The sequence below is a fragment of the Cyprinus carpio genome, chromosome A23, assembly GCF_018340385.1.
Source record: "Cyprinus carpio isolate SPL01 chromosome A23, ASM1834038v1, whole genome shotgun sequence".
Classification (NCBI taxonomy): Eukaryota; Metazoa; Chordata; class Actinopteri; order Cypriniformes; family Cyprinidae; genus Cyprinus; species Cyprinus carpio.
In genome coordinates, this window is record NC_056594.1 from 7,486,156 (window position 1) to 7,504,428 (window position 18,273).

At 36.9% G+C, this 18,273-nt stretch overlaps 1 protein-coding gene across 1 annotated transcript in view; it reads left to right on the top strand.

Annotated features, from left to right (window-relative positions):
- The window catches only part of pdzrn3a (PDZ domain containing RING finger 3a), a 32,740-nt gene that overhangs the window by 9,875 nt on the left and 4,592 nt on the right, over positions 1 to 18,273 (top strand). Inside the window, exons 4-9 of the mRNA XM_042712854.1 lie at positions 16,201 to 16,463; positions 16,592 to 16,682; positions 16,963 to 17,058; positions 17,230 to 17,292; positions 17,380 to 17,481; positions 17,697 to 17,807. Of these exons, the coding sequence (XP_042568788.1) occupies positions 16,201 to 16,463; positions 16,592 to 16,682; positions 16,963 to 17,058; positions 17,230 to 17,292; positions 17,380 to 17,481; positions 17,697 to 17,807 (726 nt within the window). The remainder of the gene's footprint in view (positions 1 to 16,200; positions 16,464 to 16,591; positions 16,683 to 16,962; positions 17,059 to 17,229; positions 17,293 to 17,379; positions 17,482 to 17,696; positions 17,808 to 18,273) is intronic.

The following is an 18,273-nucleotide window of genomic DNA, read 5'->3' on the forward strand; positions in this document are numbered from 1 at the left end:
TTTTTGAAAATGACTAAAAATACAGATTACTGAATAACAGTAAACATTCTGTAACAAATAACAGGAAGTATCAACATGCTTTTTAAAATATTTGTGTTGTTGTATGTTTGTGTGTGTGTGGTATAGAGTGAAATATGTTGTTTACATAATGTTTGTGGTGTTGTATGCTTGTGTGTTTGAGTGCAGTGAAGTACTGAGTATGTAATGTGTGGTGTTGTATGCTTGTTGACTTGCATGTGAGTTTTGCAATGTTCTGTGGCATTAAAAATGCTATTGAGATCAATTCAAAACACTGTTACAAAAACCTCCTTTTGGGAAATAGGAATCATTTTGCTAATCAATGTTTGTTACAGTATACGACATAAATATAGGGGTGCAGATACAGTAAAATTCAGAAATAGACCAACACATGCATTACAACACTGGACAATCCTGACAGAACCTCAACACCTTTCAAGACTATTTCTGCCTCTGAAGGACTGCCATCTGGAGAGCCCCTTTGTATGGTCTTCTTTGGCTATTTCCCGATCAGTGTCCTATAACACAAAACAATTAAACAATAAAATGCCTATAGTGCTTTTTTGGTTGTCAGGCTCAACTTTAAAACATGTATGAAGCTCACTGATGGAGACATAATTTAATTTAAACAAACAAACAAACAAAAAAAAAAACTTTACATTTTATTTATTTTAAGATTAGTCATTGTATTTTCAAATTTGCACTTTCCACTTCCTATTAAAGTAATTTCAGAGCAAACACAAAATTTACCATATTCACTCACCTGGTAATGTGGTAATGTACAATCAGATTGTCAGTGTTCTCTTGATAGGAAGACAATTGAGCTGTGATCCTGAGTACAAACAGAAATAGAAATTCATATTAATATTAAAAATAAAATAAAATGCATGATAGTAATCATCTAAGATTTAAATGCTAAAATAAGCAGGGTTTTCAGTAAACTTCAGTAGACTTTACTGTATGAATTCAGTATAGACTGATTATAATCAAAGTTAAAGTTAATCAATCAAGAGCAGAGAGTGATTTTTTTTGTGTTTATTTACATTAATGAAATTGCACAGATTTAATGTACTTACATCCAGTTTTCTGTTTACATTCACTTAGGACATAAACGACTGTTTATGTAAACATTGAGTGAATTCGACAGTTTAAGAGCAATTAGCCATCAAGGTCTTGGTTCTCTATTCGTGCTGTAACTTTGCGTGCACGCGCAGAAATGCTTATAAAAATCATTTAAATCATTTGAAGGTTATAACTGGAATGGCTATAAAACTTCTGTTTACCGATATATATGCCCCAGAACTACCGCTACAATGGTAACATTTGATGTGTATGTCGCATATCATGCAGTATGTTGAACTGCCTCTGGTAACTTTACAACGTTAACTGTAGCACGATTATGATCAAAGGCAGACTGTGTAGAATTGTATTTATTTATTTATTTTTTCATGATCTAATACCGCACTGTAATTTCATGCGTTTGGGGTGTGTCAGACGGTGAAATATAACTACTGCGGACTATCCTATTTTTGCACAAACCAAACAATCTGCCATTCACCATTATTTAACATTCATCTCATAAAAGTAACCACAATGTGTATTTTAGTCTCACAAAAGTTGTGACTCTGGCGTGCACGCTCATGTTTAAATGTTCATTTGATATCTAGTAAAATATATGATAAAGAAAAGCTCTACTTTTTTCACATAACAGCCACTTACCTTCACAGTGGATGAGCAGTCCTCTGAGATCTGGTTTTCTAAAATGGCCACCACAAATTGCGCGTTTCAAAGTTAATCCAGTTCGTCACGTGGTATCTGCTTGGATCCTAAAAAATTGTGTTAATTTTACTAAATTTTTGAGTATTGTTGATTTCATTTTACTCAAAATTACTAGTTGTGTTTCTTTATTAATTAAAGTAAACCATGAACTCAATATGTTATGTAACAGTTATGTAACAAAACTAAATTTCTTATGTAAAATCTGGTTATTTTAATGAGCCATATTTACTGAGGGCAGACATAATTTGTACAGTGCATTTAACACCAGCATTTACACTGGAAACAACCTCAAGAAGTCTGAGACTTTGAGGTCTGAACTGCATATCTCATGACTATATCTTATGACATACTATCTTATGTTTTAGCATGCTGATATCTGCTTAGTAAGCATCTCACTTGAAAGCAGAGTTATTTTTGAGCTGTGAAGTATTGGCAGCAGGCATTTTTACTGTGTCTAAGTGCAGATCTCACCACACCTGAAAATGGTCATGTGGTGCATTTTTGGTCATAAATGATTAATATATATATATGTATGTATTGGCTGTTTATCTACATCATAAAACAATAAGATGGAATGAAGATCATAATTGACATTAGATGATTAATTTGATATAGTAATCTCAAAACATCCATAAACAAAACCAGAGGGATGAGTTTACCATCAGTCAGCATTCCACATGATCTTTCATGCAGATCTATAAACATTCTTGTAATTTATCATCAAATGATTCATGTGTTGTGTTTATGCTGTCTTGTGTAAGAGATTAGCAGTAAATATTATGTGTCATTGACCTTAGGAGAGGCATCACGTTTAATGCCAGAGTGTATCTCTGTATATCAGGGGGTTTTAAGTCTTTCTTGGCCATTTTGTGCTCATCTGGGATCCACAATTACAAATTGTGAAATATGCTATAATTACTATGTAGGTTAATTTCTTTGCTCTGAATGTCTAAAGCAATTGAAATTGCTTCCTTCTTTCACAGACTCAACAAAATGACTTTTGAACTAAAATTAAACATTTGCACATGCACACACATATGCTGGTTATGAAATCATGGATATGAAGATAAAAGTGTATGTTGGAACTGATTAAACCAAATTGAACTGAAATTAATTAAACTGAAGTTAACTTTGTATATTTCCATCAGAAAATTACCATGGTAGCCATTATTTTATTGTTTGTGACCTATACGTTGCCCTAAAGTATTGTTCTGTATGTGTATAACATACAGGAGTGAAATTATGATGATTCACGCAGCTTTAACCATATAGCCACACAACTTTATACCTAGATATTAAAAAACTTGGTGGTATGGTGTTAAATTTAGACATGCGTTTATAGTGCCAGAACTGTTGGCTTGGCAAGCTCACTTTGAAAAGTTTGGAACAGAGAAGCTCTTGTGCTCCACAGATTTGACTGCTTGTGCCTCTCAGAGAAGGAAAAATGTGAGAAACCTCCTCAGTGGCCTGCAGTGCAATGTTTTACACTTAAAATTATCCTAGAAACCTAAAAAAAAAAGACTCAGAATACATGACGTGTCATGTAGAATGTAAGTCTTTGCTTTTATTAAATATAGATTATGACACACTAAGACATGTTTGAAAGATTAATAATGGTTGGCTGTTATGGATTTTTGTCCAGAAAATATATGCAAAAAATTATGTGGCGATATATGATGAAGGCTAATTAAAGGCTATTTCACTGATTGCACAAACAGTATGGAATTCTGAATCTATTCATTCATTTTGAAATGAATAGGGAATTATTTTAAAATTCCATTTGAGGAATCTGGACTGAGCTGGCAAACAGAATACAGGTTTGTGCTTTGAATATGTATTTAAGTAAGTATTTAAGTTCCTGTTCCTTCCAGAAAAATATTGAATCACTGTGTTTTGCAACTCTCCTCAGGTGAGTCTTAAGCCTGTGTTATACCTTTCACATGCGCGAGTCCGCTAGTGTCCGCTATGGTATGTGTGACATAAAAATCGAAGGATGTGCGAAGGATTTGCGTGGACATCCCATTTTTTGTTACCGCGTGGTCAGTAGGCTTCAAAAGCAGTTGCACATGTGCAGGCTGTTTGAAGAAGCCCGTTGCTACTTGAACCTGTACAATCTGTCGATAAAACAATATAAAGACAGCCAGATGTGCAATAATTCTGGGCAATTGTTTGTTCACATTTGTTGCGGAGCGGACCATCAGCGTATGCTTTCGGAAGTATAAATACAACTAGTCCGCATCCACGCTATCCATGTACGCTTTCGGATTGCTCATGCGGAAAGTATAATACAGGCGTTATAAGTCTGTTTTCTGTTACAGAAATGGATAAATAGAGGTATAAAGAATTGTAAATGCAGACCCCGTTCTACCGTGCAAAGGCAAAAGACTGTAACTTCGTTGAATAAGTATCTTGAGTCAATTTCGTTCTTTTTTTTTTGAGAAAATAATGGGTTATCATAACAGTAACTTCAAAAAGTCCAGGAGAAACCAAGGCAGAAGACCGTATAACACCAGTAACGCTCTTTAAATTTGTTTTGGAGCGCTCAAATTGAGTTACGGTAATCTGCCTTTGTTTTACTTTCCATTAAAGCCTGCCGTGTTTAAATTACGGTGTAGCTTGTGTTATTTCATACATCTAATTCGTTTGTCTAAAAAATTGCAGACAGATTGCGATCTGTCAGACTGCTTCATATAACAAAGTACTGTTAACAACTAAAACTAGATAACTTGGCAACAATAATAAATCTTTAAACTTTTTCTTTCTTTTTATAACGCAGATTATTCTCTCAGTGCCAGCCTGTCAGTACGGGGTTGCCCACTTCTGCACATGCGTGGACTCGAATGCCGTGACAGCGTACCATGACCACACAAAATTAGTAGTAACAGTTAGCAATTAAATCCATATCCTACTTTCTCTTGTAACTCAGTAAAATCCATGGCAATGATCGTCGTCAGAGATGTTTAATCCACAAGCATTCTGAGCATTATTCCTACTTACTGGCGTTCACATCAGTCCACAAGTCGTTCTTTTAGTTTAGGCTATTTTCATTCAAGTCGATGTAAAAACAATAGGCTAAGTATGTCTTGCATCCTTTAACGTTAGTGAACATTGCAAATAAATTGGTTGCAAAACCGTATCCACTCACATGTTTAACATTTTGTCTGGTTGTTACGATCATAAAAAATTTAATTTGTGTTATAGCCTATGAAACAGCCTGTGATCGCTAGATTTTATATAGGTATTACTAATGATTTTGTAAATGGAGATCAGCAACTTCTCACTTTTTGCCGACAATGCAAAGGCAGAGTACACTAACTTCAAAATAGGAGTAAAAATCAAATATGAGCTCAACATTTTTAATGTAGATAATTTTCATTACCAAAACATCTAACTGCCAGATTTCCAGTGTCCTACCTATAATTAATCTGTCTGGACAAATAAAAGTCATTTTTCTCAGTTTTATACTCTAGCAAGTTAAGGTCTTTTGTAGATTCATCCATTTGCTACAGGTTAAAGTGCCCAGAATTTCCTCTGTATTCACCTCCAGTGAAATGGGACTCTGGTCTTAAGTTCACCCATGCTTTTCTTGGCATCCTCTGTTCTCTTGTGGAAAGAAGGCTGAACGGCTCTTTTGTACAATTGTTTATTCCCATTGTTCCTTTCAGGCCATTTTACAACTTGAAAGCGCGATTAGTCTCAAAGGAAGTACCTTCTCTTGAATTCTGTGAATGTGTGTTATTTTAGGAGCACTGAACTGAAAGGCATGTCTTTGCAAAGCAAACCGCTACAGCGCTCCTTTGCAGGTTATTTCAAGTAATAAAGCCATGTTTGCATGGCTTAAGAAAGACATGCAGCACCTCTTTTCCTTCTCACATCTTGTAAGGTCATCTTATTTAAACAGCCAGAAAACAGACCAGACCTGTTTAACTACAGCATTATGTGAATTCACTGGTGTTAACAAATGATGACTGGAGCATAATGCACATACTGGCTGTGTACAGTACATGTTATGTGTACATAGTACATTAAAGGGATGAAAATTCATTATTTACTCTCCATCATGTTGTTCTGAGTTAATCTTTATGACTTTTTGTTTGTAATCAATAGTGAAGAGGGACAAACAAAAAAGTGATAGACAGCTCCTAAGCTGCAAATTTGCCATTCATGAATCTGGAGGAGTATTTTAGACAGCAACTTCTTTAACCTGATGTTCATTCATTCATGACAGTTACTGTACCACAAAATGCCTTGTAATTTACATCTTTGTGATTTCTAAACAACAACAATCTAAACCAACCCTAATAAACAAATCCAGGCTCATATGAAAAACGTGCCTGTGGTGACATTTCTAAAATGATATTGCATTGCTTCTTGCATGTTTCACTAAAAGCACATTCATTTTTATCCGAAGATATGAATGTGAATCTGGCAATGTTTTATTACGCTTTTGTACATATTGAATCATTTCAGAAATGAAATCTCCAGTGAATGCTGCTAGAAGGTAAATGTTTTATCACATTGAAAAAAATGTACCACCTACACTATACCCTACCATAACCTAACTGATAGTGTTAAAAGGAATGAGATAAAAGCACATTTGCTGAAGCAACCATGCCATTTTAGATTACTTCTACAAGTCTTTTTTGTGACTTATGCTTCACAGGATCACTCATATCCGAGTGCTCTACATCTCAACTGCTACTTTTCATTTGCTGAAGATAATATTTCCTTTAACAGAAGTACAGTTAGCATTTGAAATGTACCCTTGATAAAAGACAAATGCAAAGAGCAGTTTGTTTTTCATGTCTGTGAGGTACTAAAGTGAGGAGTGAGCTGTCAGTGTTTGAACATGTTTATTTTAATTTAATAGACTCCATGTTTAAATTCCAGAAACATTAATGCTTAATTCTGCAAGGCATGTTGTGTACTATGTTTAAAAGTATCCTGGAAGCATAATGGGTTTATTTGTGCTTGCTTTTGTACAAGTTGTCCTTAAAGTGAACACCAAAGTGTCAATGTGGCAAGTGCTTTCATGTCATGATGTTGAAAACAGGTTTACAGTTTTGTCTTCTGTGGAAATCCTGAGTGAGTGCAGTGCGACTGTGTTATTATGATAATTGTGTTGATGCGTGGAGAGAGTATCACATGATGAGGGAGAAAGTCATTGTGGAGACTACAGCTCCTTTGTAAGCAAGAGTAGTCACTGAATCATGATTCATTAGAATAAAAGCAATAAACCACAACGTTACAATGATTTTATTATCAGAGTGAAGAGAAATGATAAAATCTGTTCATATTTACACATTCAGGAGTACATTTATTAGTTCATGCATTCCCTAGGATGCAAATGCATGACCTTGTTGTTGCTAGTGCCATGTGTTACTATTTGAAATACAGGAACACTACATGGATAGTAATAATGCACAGCCTTTAGTTATATACTGTATTTTTCTATAAAATGGCCAGTTGCAGACACCAGTGTTTAATAAACAAAGTCAGTAATGAATAATGATAATCAAAATAAGCCATTATTGCACAGCTAATTTTATCACAATTTGTTGTCGTGTTGGTTTTTACTATTTTGCAAGTTGAGCAGTACAGCCAAACTAATTTCCATATTTTAAAAACAAAGCCTTACAAGGTAACAAAATATAAAATAAAAAAGAATGGCAGACAGTTAGGGGCGAAGATAAAAATCTTTGTCATTATTTTATTTTTGTTATTAAAAAATAAGAACAAAGGTACACATTACAAATACACAATTAAACAAACAGTGCTATATTTTTCAGGTACAGTAGGTGTTATTTAGCAGTAGCATTCATGAAATTGAATTTCACAAACACTATATACACTTCACTGTATAAATTATACATTGATTCTTATTAAAGCAACTGTATTAAAGTTCTGCAGTCTAGAGTGATTTTTCTCTTTTTGTTTTGTTGTGTTCAGTTTTTCGCTTAACTGTTTACTTTCACTTTAGACATAACCAACTGTGTTTATATGTAAACCTTGCATGTTTTTGACAGAATTAGTGCAATCAGACGCTAAAGATATTTTAGTCCAGGCGCGGCAGGCTTTTTAGCGTGCACAAGCTTTAGGTGTATGCTTTAAGAAAAAGTGCATGTCAAAACAGCACGGAAATTAAACTTTTAACCGGCAAGGCTTTAAAGCACATGCAAATACTGTACATTTGTTATTGCAAATCAGTGTAGTATCCCGTGAGTGTAACTGTACCCCTGAATGAACATTTAATGTGAATGTACTGTATGTCGTGTTGTACAGTATATTCAGACAAAGGCGCCATAACTGCAGCTGATAGAATGTGCGCTGTAACACAATACTACGATATTTCCTCAAAAGCAGATCGTGGAGACATTTTAATCATCCACAATCAAAAATTGTGTTATCACACACCCCTACTGCACCTGTTTGATTGGTTTGTTTCTGTGTATTTAAGTACTGTGTTTTCTTCTGTTCATTGTCAGTTCTTGTCGCATTTAACCCAGTTGTCTGTTCAGTTCCTGTTTCCAGTTTTGAGATTGTGTAAACAAAATTAAATTGCTGTTATCCTTAGATCCTCATCTCAACTTTATTTGCAACTGTTTGTGACAGAAGAACTGACCTCAAAATGGATTTAGCAAATAAAATAAATAATATATAGTAAATAAAATCCTCCTCTCGCAGGGGAACCAGTCCCTAGAGAGGCCTGTGTGTGCTTTTCCGGACAAGCCTTAATGCCAAAACAAGACTGTGCTTGCCCGGAAACTAACTCTAGGGACTTTAATGGAGTATGTGAAGTGATTACTCCTCCAAAAGGGTTCCCCCTTCACCATCTGTGAAAGTGAGGAGGAAGTTAGCGCTCCAGCCACTACCACCAGCCCAGCACCAGCGATGCCTGAGCCCATCACAGGTGAGCCCAAGCAAGAGCCAGAGGCAACACAAGAGCCACAGATCTCCCTGGAGACTCCATGGATTAATAATCTCCCTGGATTACTGGTGGATTGTGAAGGGATGTCGTGGAGCCCTACCCCTTCAATAATGGCTGATGATGAAGCACTAATTGACTGGGAGAGTAAGTGTTTTCTGCCGGTTTAATTTCCCTGCACCGAGTCTGTTTTTTGCCAGCACCACACTTTTAGAGTCTGTGTTTCTGCCCTGCCCTGAATGTCCTGTGTCTCTGCTGGTTCTACCCTGTCTGTGTCATCGATGATGCTCCCGCCCAGCCTCCCTCTTCTGCCTCCTTTTCCAAAACCACCCAGTCTTTTGGCTCTGTCTCTGATGGTTCCCTCCAGCTCATCGGTTCTTCCTCTATGTTCTCACCTTTGCAATGTGGAGGAGCCTCAGATCTCTGTCAGTCCTCGGACTCCACCGGGCTCCCTCGTCCCCCCAGCTCCGCCTTGGTCAGTCGTCGACCTGCCTCCAATATGGTCTTTCACTTCTATGGCTATGCCTCAACCCTAAACCCCCTAATCCCCACCTTGCTCCTCCTACCCTCCTGCTCCACCACCACCCTCTCTCCCTCCAGCTCTGCTCCAACTGGTCCTCCAGGCTTTCACCATCACCCCAGGTCTTTGTCTCCTCGGCTCCGCCTGAGTCTCTACTTCCTTTGGCTCCATCTCAGTCTGTCATCTTCCTGGTTTTGCCTGGTAGGGCTCCACCATGGCTCCTCCTTCTCTTGTTGGCCTGCGTCCTGGACTTTCTGCTGGCGGCTCCACCTTGGCTTGTCCTGCCTCTGTCTTTGCCCTGACTTCTCCTGCCTTCAACTCCTCCCTGGCTTCTGTTTCTGTCAGTTCTGCCCTGGTTCTTGCACACGTCATTTCTGCCTTTTCTTGGCCTGGAAACGTTTATTTAGCTAGTGCATTCATTTGATAAAGTAAAGGTAAAGACATAATGTTACAAAGTATTTGTATTTCAAATAAATATTGTTTTTTTGAACTTTCTATTTATCAAAACGTATGTATTGTGCTTTCTACAAAAATATTAAAAAGAAATGTTTGAGCACCAAATCATCACAATTTAATAATTTAAAGATCATGTGACACTAAAGACTGGAGTAATGATGCTGAAAATTTAGCTTTACCATCACAGGAATATTAGGTTATTTTAAATTTTATTTTATTTTTTAAAATTGTAATAAAATTTCACATTACAATTTGAACAGTAGTGTATGATTAGTAGTGTATAGAATAGAGCAGGGTTTGTAATTTTTTCATATAACAGTCCAGATGGATTAGAACAGAACAACAGAATAGAACAGAAGAGTGAGTCATGGTTTTCCTGAGATGTTCAAAAAAGACAGAGCAGCTTTCAGCACAGTCACAAAAGGTGACTCAGTCCTGACACTGTGTTCTTCCACAAACTGACTCATCTCTCCTCAGTTTACAGGCAGAAATAGAAGATATGACCACAATGAACTACAGCACAGCTGTCCAAAGATGTTATGAATCTCTACAAAGCACAGAACTGATAAGGCTCTTTGTTTCTGTAATAAATTTGTTCAATTAATCACCAGTGCTACAAATTTCTTGACAAATGTATAATATTGATTCCACACTGGAGGTTCCTGCATTTAAATTATTATTAGAAGTGTTTAATTTCTGCACCACTTGCATTAGCAAGCATAATTGCAAAAATAATGACTCATGCCATTGGTTGAGAAAGTACAAGTAAAAAGCCACTCTTCACCTTTAAGTTGGCTGTATGCACTGTGGCAGACACTGCAGCTCAGTGATGCACAACCTCAAGCAGAGATTTTCATTAGCCTGATGGAGCACTGAGCCATATGAGAGGATTATATAGACCCCGAGGAACAGCTTAATGATATCTGGATATCAGCATACGTAAGTGTAAAGGGACTTTCAACTCTTTACCTCTGCTTTTACCATGTGCTTCCTTTAGTGTTTGCATACATATTAAGTATATGCCCAATATATACTGTATGCAGTCACTGATCCAGAAGGAGGAAATGTTGCATTTTCATGGGCCTCATTTACGAAATGAACGTATGACACAAAATTGGGTGGAAATTATCAATATGGACATGGGCTACGATATTTGTAACATTTGGTTGCTAAACTATTATTCATAATGTAGCCTAAAAAAGGCTTTATACTTAACTCACGTTCTAATATCCATCCTGAATACCATTAAATTTTAAATATTTGTTGTAGACTGAATGGAGAACAAAAAAGGCTATAATGTTTATATTTACCAGTAATTATATATATATATATTACATAAATTAATGTAGCCTAATTGTTTGCAATTAAGTTGTTTTGTGCGCATGATCTACACTCATTTCTACATTAAAACTGATAAATGAGGCCCCATGTGTCTGGTTGACATGTGTGTTTGCATGGCTGACAGCCACCAATATTACACAGCATCTGCCATACTGTTTTCTTCCCTTTCACCAAACTTAACTTGGTGTTTTCATGTGTAAATATGTATTTTCACCCTTTTTATTTGTAGTATAATGGAGATAGGACAGGAAATGATAAGAAGGAGGGAACAGAATCTGTAAAGATCACATGTTAGATTCAAACTTACATTACCCGCATGAGCACCAGAGCTCAGTGTGTCAGAGCATGTGGGCTAAGCACAGAGTCACAGCGTGACGGTATACTTCCACATTCGTAACGTGGTCCCAGTGATCTTGAGGATGCGTCGCAGACATCAGAGGTGGAAAACGTCCAACAGGCAGACGCCTTGTTGATGCGACAGATGACATAGCGATCTGTGCGAGGAGATGACGCTGCCAGTATAAGTGAAGTTCGCCATTTCTTTAACCTGTTGTCCACTGATGGTAATCAAGACTCTCAAGTTTTGTAACCGATGCAAATAACTTTGGTCTTTTGTCCACTGATTCGGAGTCCAGCACTGGCCGCTTAATTTTCTGGGGCTGTAGTGAGATCTCGTGGGGTAGTTTTGGTTGGGCCGAAAACAATGATATCATCGGCAAAGTCAAGATCGACAAGGAGGGGGTTGCCATCTGTCCAGGCCCGGATATATTTAAAAGGTTTCCTTTTAAATGTATTTTAGGATGTAATTTATTCCTAAACTGAATGTTCAGCATCATTACTCCAGTCTTCAGTGTCACACGATCCTTCAGAAATCATTCTAAATCAATTCAGCAGCTGATTTGCTGCTCAATAAACATTTCTTCTTATTATTATCAATGATAAAAATGGTTGTGCTGCTTAATGTTTTTGTGGAAATCATGAAATTGTTTTTTTTTTTTTTTTTTTTTTTTTAAGGATTCTGAATAGAAGGTTCAAAAGAACAGCATTTATTTGAAATAGAAATCTTTTATTACATTATAAAATTATTTACTGTCACTTTTGATCAGTTTAATAGATGTATAAAAGTAATAATTTATTTTTAAAATAGAAAATCTTACTGGCTCTACTTTTTACAGCTTGGATAGATAGATTATCAAAAGGGCATTAGTGGATACTTTAAGAATACTGAAACTTACAAGTACAGTTGTTTTTATAGTACAATGAAATCAATGAACACATGATGTTCCTCAGTAGCCTTTAACCTATCTGTGACATGCCAGATTACATCAAAAGCTGGAGCCCATAGGCTGAGCATTCATGTACTTTTGGAGGAATAACAAATAACAGCACCCTCCAGTTATTGTTATACCACTGGTGAGCACAACAGAAACTGCTCGTTTTATTTTCCTATCGATGTACTCGCGCCAGTAATTGGAGATGTGAGCTTTTTAATTGGTCCCCAACAAAGCATTTTCACGCCTTGTTTCCAAACATTACGAAACCACCTCTGTTGCGCTACACCTGAGGAACGTGGTTATTATAATCTTTGGTAATGTGGTGGATTGTTGATTATGGGTTTGAATTGTTTTTATGGTTATAAAAACAACATAGTTGAGGATATAGACAACACTTTTCTTTAATGAGAGAGGAAGAGATGGCTGCAGTGAATGGGAGGAGGGAACAAGCTCTCACATGCGTGGCTTACATTCACAAACACAGACTCACGCTGAAGTTGTTGTGTCTGTAAGCTTCAGGCTCTGTAGACACTCTCTCTTTTTATGATCACATTTTGGAGTCGGTGTACTATTTGCTGATGTGTTTCCATCATGGGCTGCAGTCTCTGTACTATACAGCGGTCAGATGAGCACTACAAAGGCAAATGTCCGGTAAAAAAAATGTGCAGGTGTGAAGTTGTTGTGTTTTGGTTGACTTGTCAGTGTCATTTTGGTTTGTTTATTCCTCATTAACGTACGCTGGGAGTAACGGCTTCATGATTAAATTCAAATTGATTAAGAAATGCCATTCATTTTTATTGAATTAATCATAATTTGATTAAGAGCATTGAATGAACACATTTTGAATGCTTTTGAGGTTAGGCTGTTTGTCTCTGGAGGTTGTTTGCATGCTAAAAAGGTTGTGAAAGGTTATTTTGCCGAAGGAAGGAATGTGTTTTGGAGACTGTGTACATTTGACAGGGTCATGAGAGGGTCACACTCTACTGAAGAAGAGCGAGAAATGTTTGGCGTCTCATCAAAATACTTAATGAATGTGTGTGTGTTTGTTTGTTTGTTTATGTGGTTTGGTTTATTGGTTTACTAGATCAGTGACGTTCCCACAATCCTCGTGTAATTAGCTCCCACTGTAATTTAACCTCCAGATGAACTCCTGTATGGTTGAAAATGTGAAATGAAGTCTTTAAAAGAGGCTAAAAAGGAAAATGCTAAATGCAAATATTAAAATGCAAAAAGTTATATATTTGTGCATTTTGAACAGTGAAATAAATAGGCTTATTAAATTCCATCCAATCAAACTCTATTTTATTTTAATTCATCACTTAGAAACTAGCTAAATTAGGGTAATATTAATATGTATACATTACATTTCAGTGTATTTTTTATTTTATTTTTTGTATGGAAGGCAATTTGGGTATTGTGTTGCCTGTGTAAAAAAAAAATTTATGTATAATAATTTGTGCAATTTACTAGCAGTTTCTAAGTAAAAAATGTTTATTTTTTTTGCATACAGTGTATTTCATTTAATTTTTTCTTTTTTTAAATGGCCTACATTTTAGAAGTGGGCAAAATACCAAATGTCGTGCTTTTCAATAAAAAAAAAATGAAAATAAAGTTTCTTTATTTGATTAATTCATCTGTCAAAAAAAGGTTAATTGGTAGTCAGACCTGTAGTCAGGCAGATGTCTCATTGAATGAAACTCAAGTATATGCAGTGAATTTTTTGCCCTGTGTGCCAAAAGGCATAAGAGAAACCGTGTGAGTGATTGAATTTAAAGTAGTTTGTCAGTTCACACATCAATGAGCACATGTGTGTTATTGCCACTGCGAGATTCCAGAAGAGGTCCCTGAGGACATTAGGTTTGAGATTTGAGTCTTACAGCACTTTGATAAATGAAGTTCTCTCCCATTAGCTTACTGGCACATAGCCATTTCCTTGTGTAATTCAAAAGCTTTTATACACCCATGTTGGACTTCGGTCAATAAATGAAATCTCACTAACTGTGTGATAATGTTAAAACCGAACTTCCGGTCATAAATATCCCTGTGAATTAGTCCTTCACATTCAGGACTGGCTTTGCAATGTTTAGCCAATTTAACTGTTTTTAGGTCAAAAAGTCAGTCTTTCATATGACAACATTTGCCTTGAGTCTTTCATTCTTGGTCACCAAATCATTAACTTGTGTCTTGCAGGTTCTGTTCTTATGTGTCTATATGTTATTTCTCATTCCAGTCAGCTGGAAGCCTATTAACTGAATTAACAGAGTCAAATGGATGGAATTAGACCTGCTTTGTCTTTTTGTACCATACACCTGTTTGTGTTTGTTCATTTTTTTATATTCAGATTTATACCAGAGCATTTTTATTATACATTTTTTTTTTTAAGTTTGTTAAACGCATAAAACAATCCTCAGCTGTCCCACTTGCTGTACATTATCTGGAATGCTGAATCCCCTCCTCAGAAATCAGCAGGTTTTTGGATTTTGACCTCACATCTGGATTTAGGGTTAATGTACAGCGAGCCACACATGGCACTCAAGTTCGGTATACATCCTAGAGTTGGAATGACAATGCATACAAGTACAATGCATACAATTAAAGTGCCATTTTAAGTGCATTCTTGAAAATCTCTGCTCAGAATGCATTTCATAGAAGTATATAAGGGTTTTGTTCCTTACATTATGTGCATGCAGATCTGCAGGCTGTTGAAGACTAAGTGAACCTTTCAAAAGCAGAGCTCATGTAGAATGCAAACTGGTAGAGCATGATACAAGCAATGTTAAGGTCATGGGTTCGAATCCCAAAGAAAATGCATACAGATATGGATTGGATTAAATTTATATACACATAGAAATCTTATCAAAAATCCTTATTCAGGATAGTACATTTTGAAGATAATTTTGTACAATCCGAATACGTTTTACAAATATTTATTGTAAAGGGTTTAAACAATATTTTTCATGCTTGTTCATGCACCTGTGGAACAGTCAATAAGACACTTGCAGTTTACAGGCGACAGGCAACTAAGATCACAAGTAACTTATGATATTAAAGAGACCTTTCTACTGAAAAACAGCTGAAGAAAGATGCCCATAGTCCCTGATCACCTGTGTGAGCATGCCATAGTTCTGCAACAGGGAGGCTTGAGAACTGCAGATGTGCCCAGAGAAATATACTGCAATGCCCCTAATGTACGAGGCCTAAGGAAGGACAGCTGATCGTCGTTGCAGTGGCAAACCACATGTTACCATGTGTCCCCCCAGACATGTTTGAGAACCTGCAAGTTCCTTGGTAGAAGAGTGGAGTAACATCGTGAAGCAAGAACTAGCCAATCTGGCTCAGTCCACGAGGATGATATGTAAAAGTAGTACCTAAAGCAGGGGTGCCCAACCCTGCTCCTGGCGATCGACTGTCCTGCAAAGTTCAGTTCCAACCCTAATCAAACACACCTGAAGCAACTAATTAAGGTCTTCAGGCTCACTTAAAAATTAAAGGCAGGTGTGTTTGTTTAGGGTTGAAGCTAAACAATGCAGGACAGTCGATCGCCAGGAGCAGGGTTGGGCACCCCTGACCTAAAGCATCTGGTGGACACACAAGACACTCATTGTGACTTTTGATATTAACCCCCATTTGTTCAGGGACTTGGTATTCCATTTCTGTTTGTTAAATATCTGTGAAACTTGTTCAGGTTAGGGCTCAGTTGAATCTTTTTTATGTTAATACCTGTTAACATTAAAATAATTGCATGTGAGAGGATGTTTCTTTGCCAAGTTTGCACATAAACTGACCCACAAAAGTTGTTACAATATCACTAACAAGGTTCCAATTTACTATTGTTAGTAAAAGTAAATGTGATTTTTTTTAATCATTCAAACTTTTTTTTTCTGTAGGTAAATGGAAGAACCCTTTCTTTCGCCACCCATGATCAAGCAGTAGAGGCTTTCCAAACTGCCAAAGACCCTATTGAGGTTCAGGTACTGCGCAGGATGGCACAAAAGACTTGCAGGACTCTTAAACCAACCCGAGGAATGGACAACAGTACTCAGACCAACATTACGCTTAAAACTTTGCAACAAATAGAGACTTTGGCCAACTTGGCATCACCTTCAACACCATGTATGGCTTTGCTGGACAGTTTCCATTCACCCTCACAGTAAGTGCTAATAAGTGTTTGTCACCAACTGTATCATATCAATCACTTTTCAGTTTTAATTTTCATTTTAAAATGAGATTTTCTGTGAATGAGGCGTCAGTTAATGCTAATTTTTCATTGTGTTAAAGGTATCAATTGGCAAGTTGTGACTTAGCTTACCCCTTGGACTTCCATGATGGTGTACAGAAAGACATTGAGAGTGGAGGACTGGAATATGAGGTATTGTGTTTGCATAGACTGTATTCACTCACTCTACCGCAATGCACGTTCAAATCATGTTTAATCTGCATGTCTTCTGAGGTCATTTTAATTTTGATTTCATTTACCTGCTAATATTTTCCAAAGACTACTTTAATTGCACATGGATTTACCATGCAAATGAATCGAGATCTATGGTGCAGCAAGCACTACAAATTCTCAAGACTGGCTTTGGCTTATGTTAACAATGCCTAAAATGCTTAATCTTTTTTTATCAAACTCAATTACCTGTGTTTTATAGGAGGTGGATTTGCAGAGGAAAACCACTCAGGATAAGCTTGGCCTGAAGTTATGTTACAAGACGGATGACGAGAAGTCTGCCATGTATATTAGCGAGGTAGAGTTCTACAGTGGGGATTTCTCAGGACAGTAATTGTTCAGGCAGTTTTTCAACCATTACACCTTTGATTTAGTGTGTGTATCAGACTTGCTAAGTGCAGCTTTAGGTATTCCAGTGTCCTCACATCTCAAATGTTAAGTCTTAATACACTGTTCTTACCCTGCTTAGATTGATCCAGAAGGAATTGCTGCAAAAGATGGCAGAGTTCAGGAAGGAGACCAAATTATCCAGGTAGAATTTATTCCATTGTTTTATATATATATATTTTGGCTAAAACATGAATCAAAACTAATCTTATTTATCCTTCACATGTTGAAGATCAATGGAATGGACATCCAGAGCCATGAAGCGGCCGTGACACTTCTGACCAAGGTGGAGAGTAAGAATGTGACCCTTCTAGTGGCTCGACCAGAAAGTCAGGTCTGATTACTGTTCTGTGTACTTGCAGATTTTGGTAAATTACATTTGATTATTGTCAGCGTTTTCCAATCCTGCTCCTGTAGGACCACCTTTTTGCAGAGTTTAGCTCAAACCCCATTTAAACACACCTCAACCAACAGGACCAATTTTGTAGCAGGTTTGGACATTCATTATTTAAGTTAAAGAATGACATTGCATTTCGGTATGGGTTGCAGGATGTTGGCTGGTTGGAGGAAGATAGATACAACTTAGATGATTTGCACATGGGCACACTGGAGCAGCAACATCACAAGGTCAAGGAGTTCCCCGCAAGTATGCTGCAGCAGGCAAGTTAATAGATGTCAAGTCAACAGTGAATTGCTCACTTTATTCAATTAAAAAGGTGCTATCCTCACTATAAAAGTGATTTTCAAGCTATTAAAAAGTTCTATCCACTCAATTTAACAGAGCACAAATGAAGAAGATGGAGGCACTACAGATACAGCTACTTTACTATCCAACCAGCATGAGAAAGACAGCGGCGTAGGCCGCACAGATGAAAGCACTCGTAATGATGAAAGCTCAGAGCAGGACATCTTGGGGGATGACCAGAATTCCCTCTGTGACACTCTCCCAGAAAACCACAATAAGTACAACAATAATCCGGACACTGTTGAAAGTGGGGACATGCACTTAAGCAATGACTCTTTTCTTTCAGTTGACAATGGAGACAGTGGAAACTTCTTGGGTATACCTGGCACGGCATGTGAACATTTCCAGAAACTGCTTGAACTTAAATCTCTGGTGAATGGT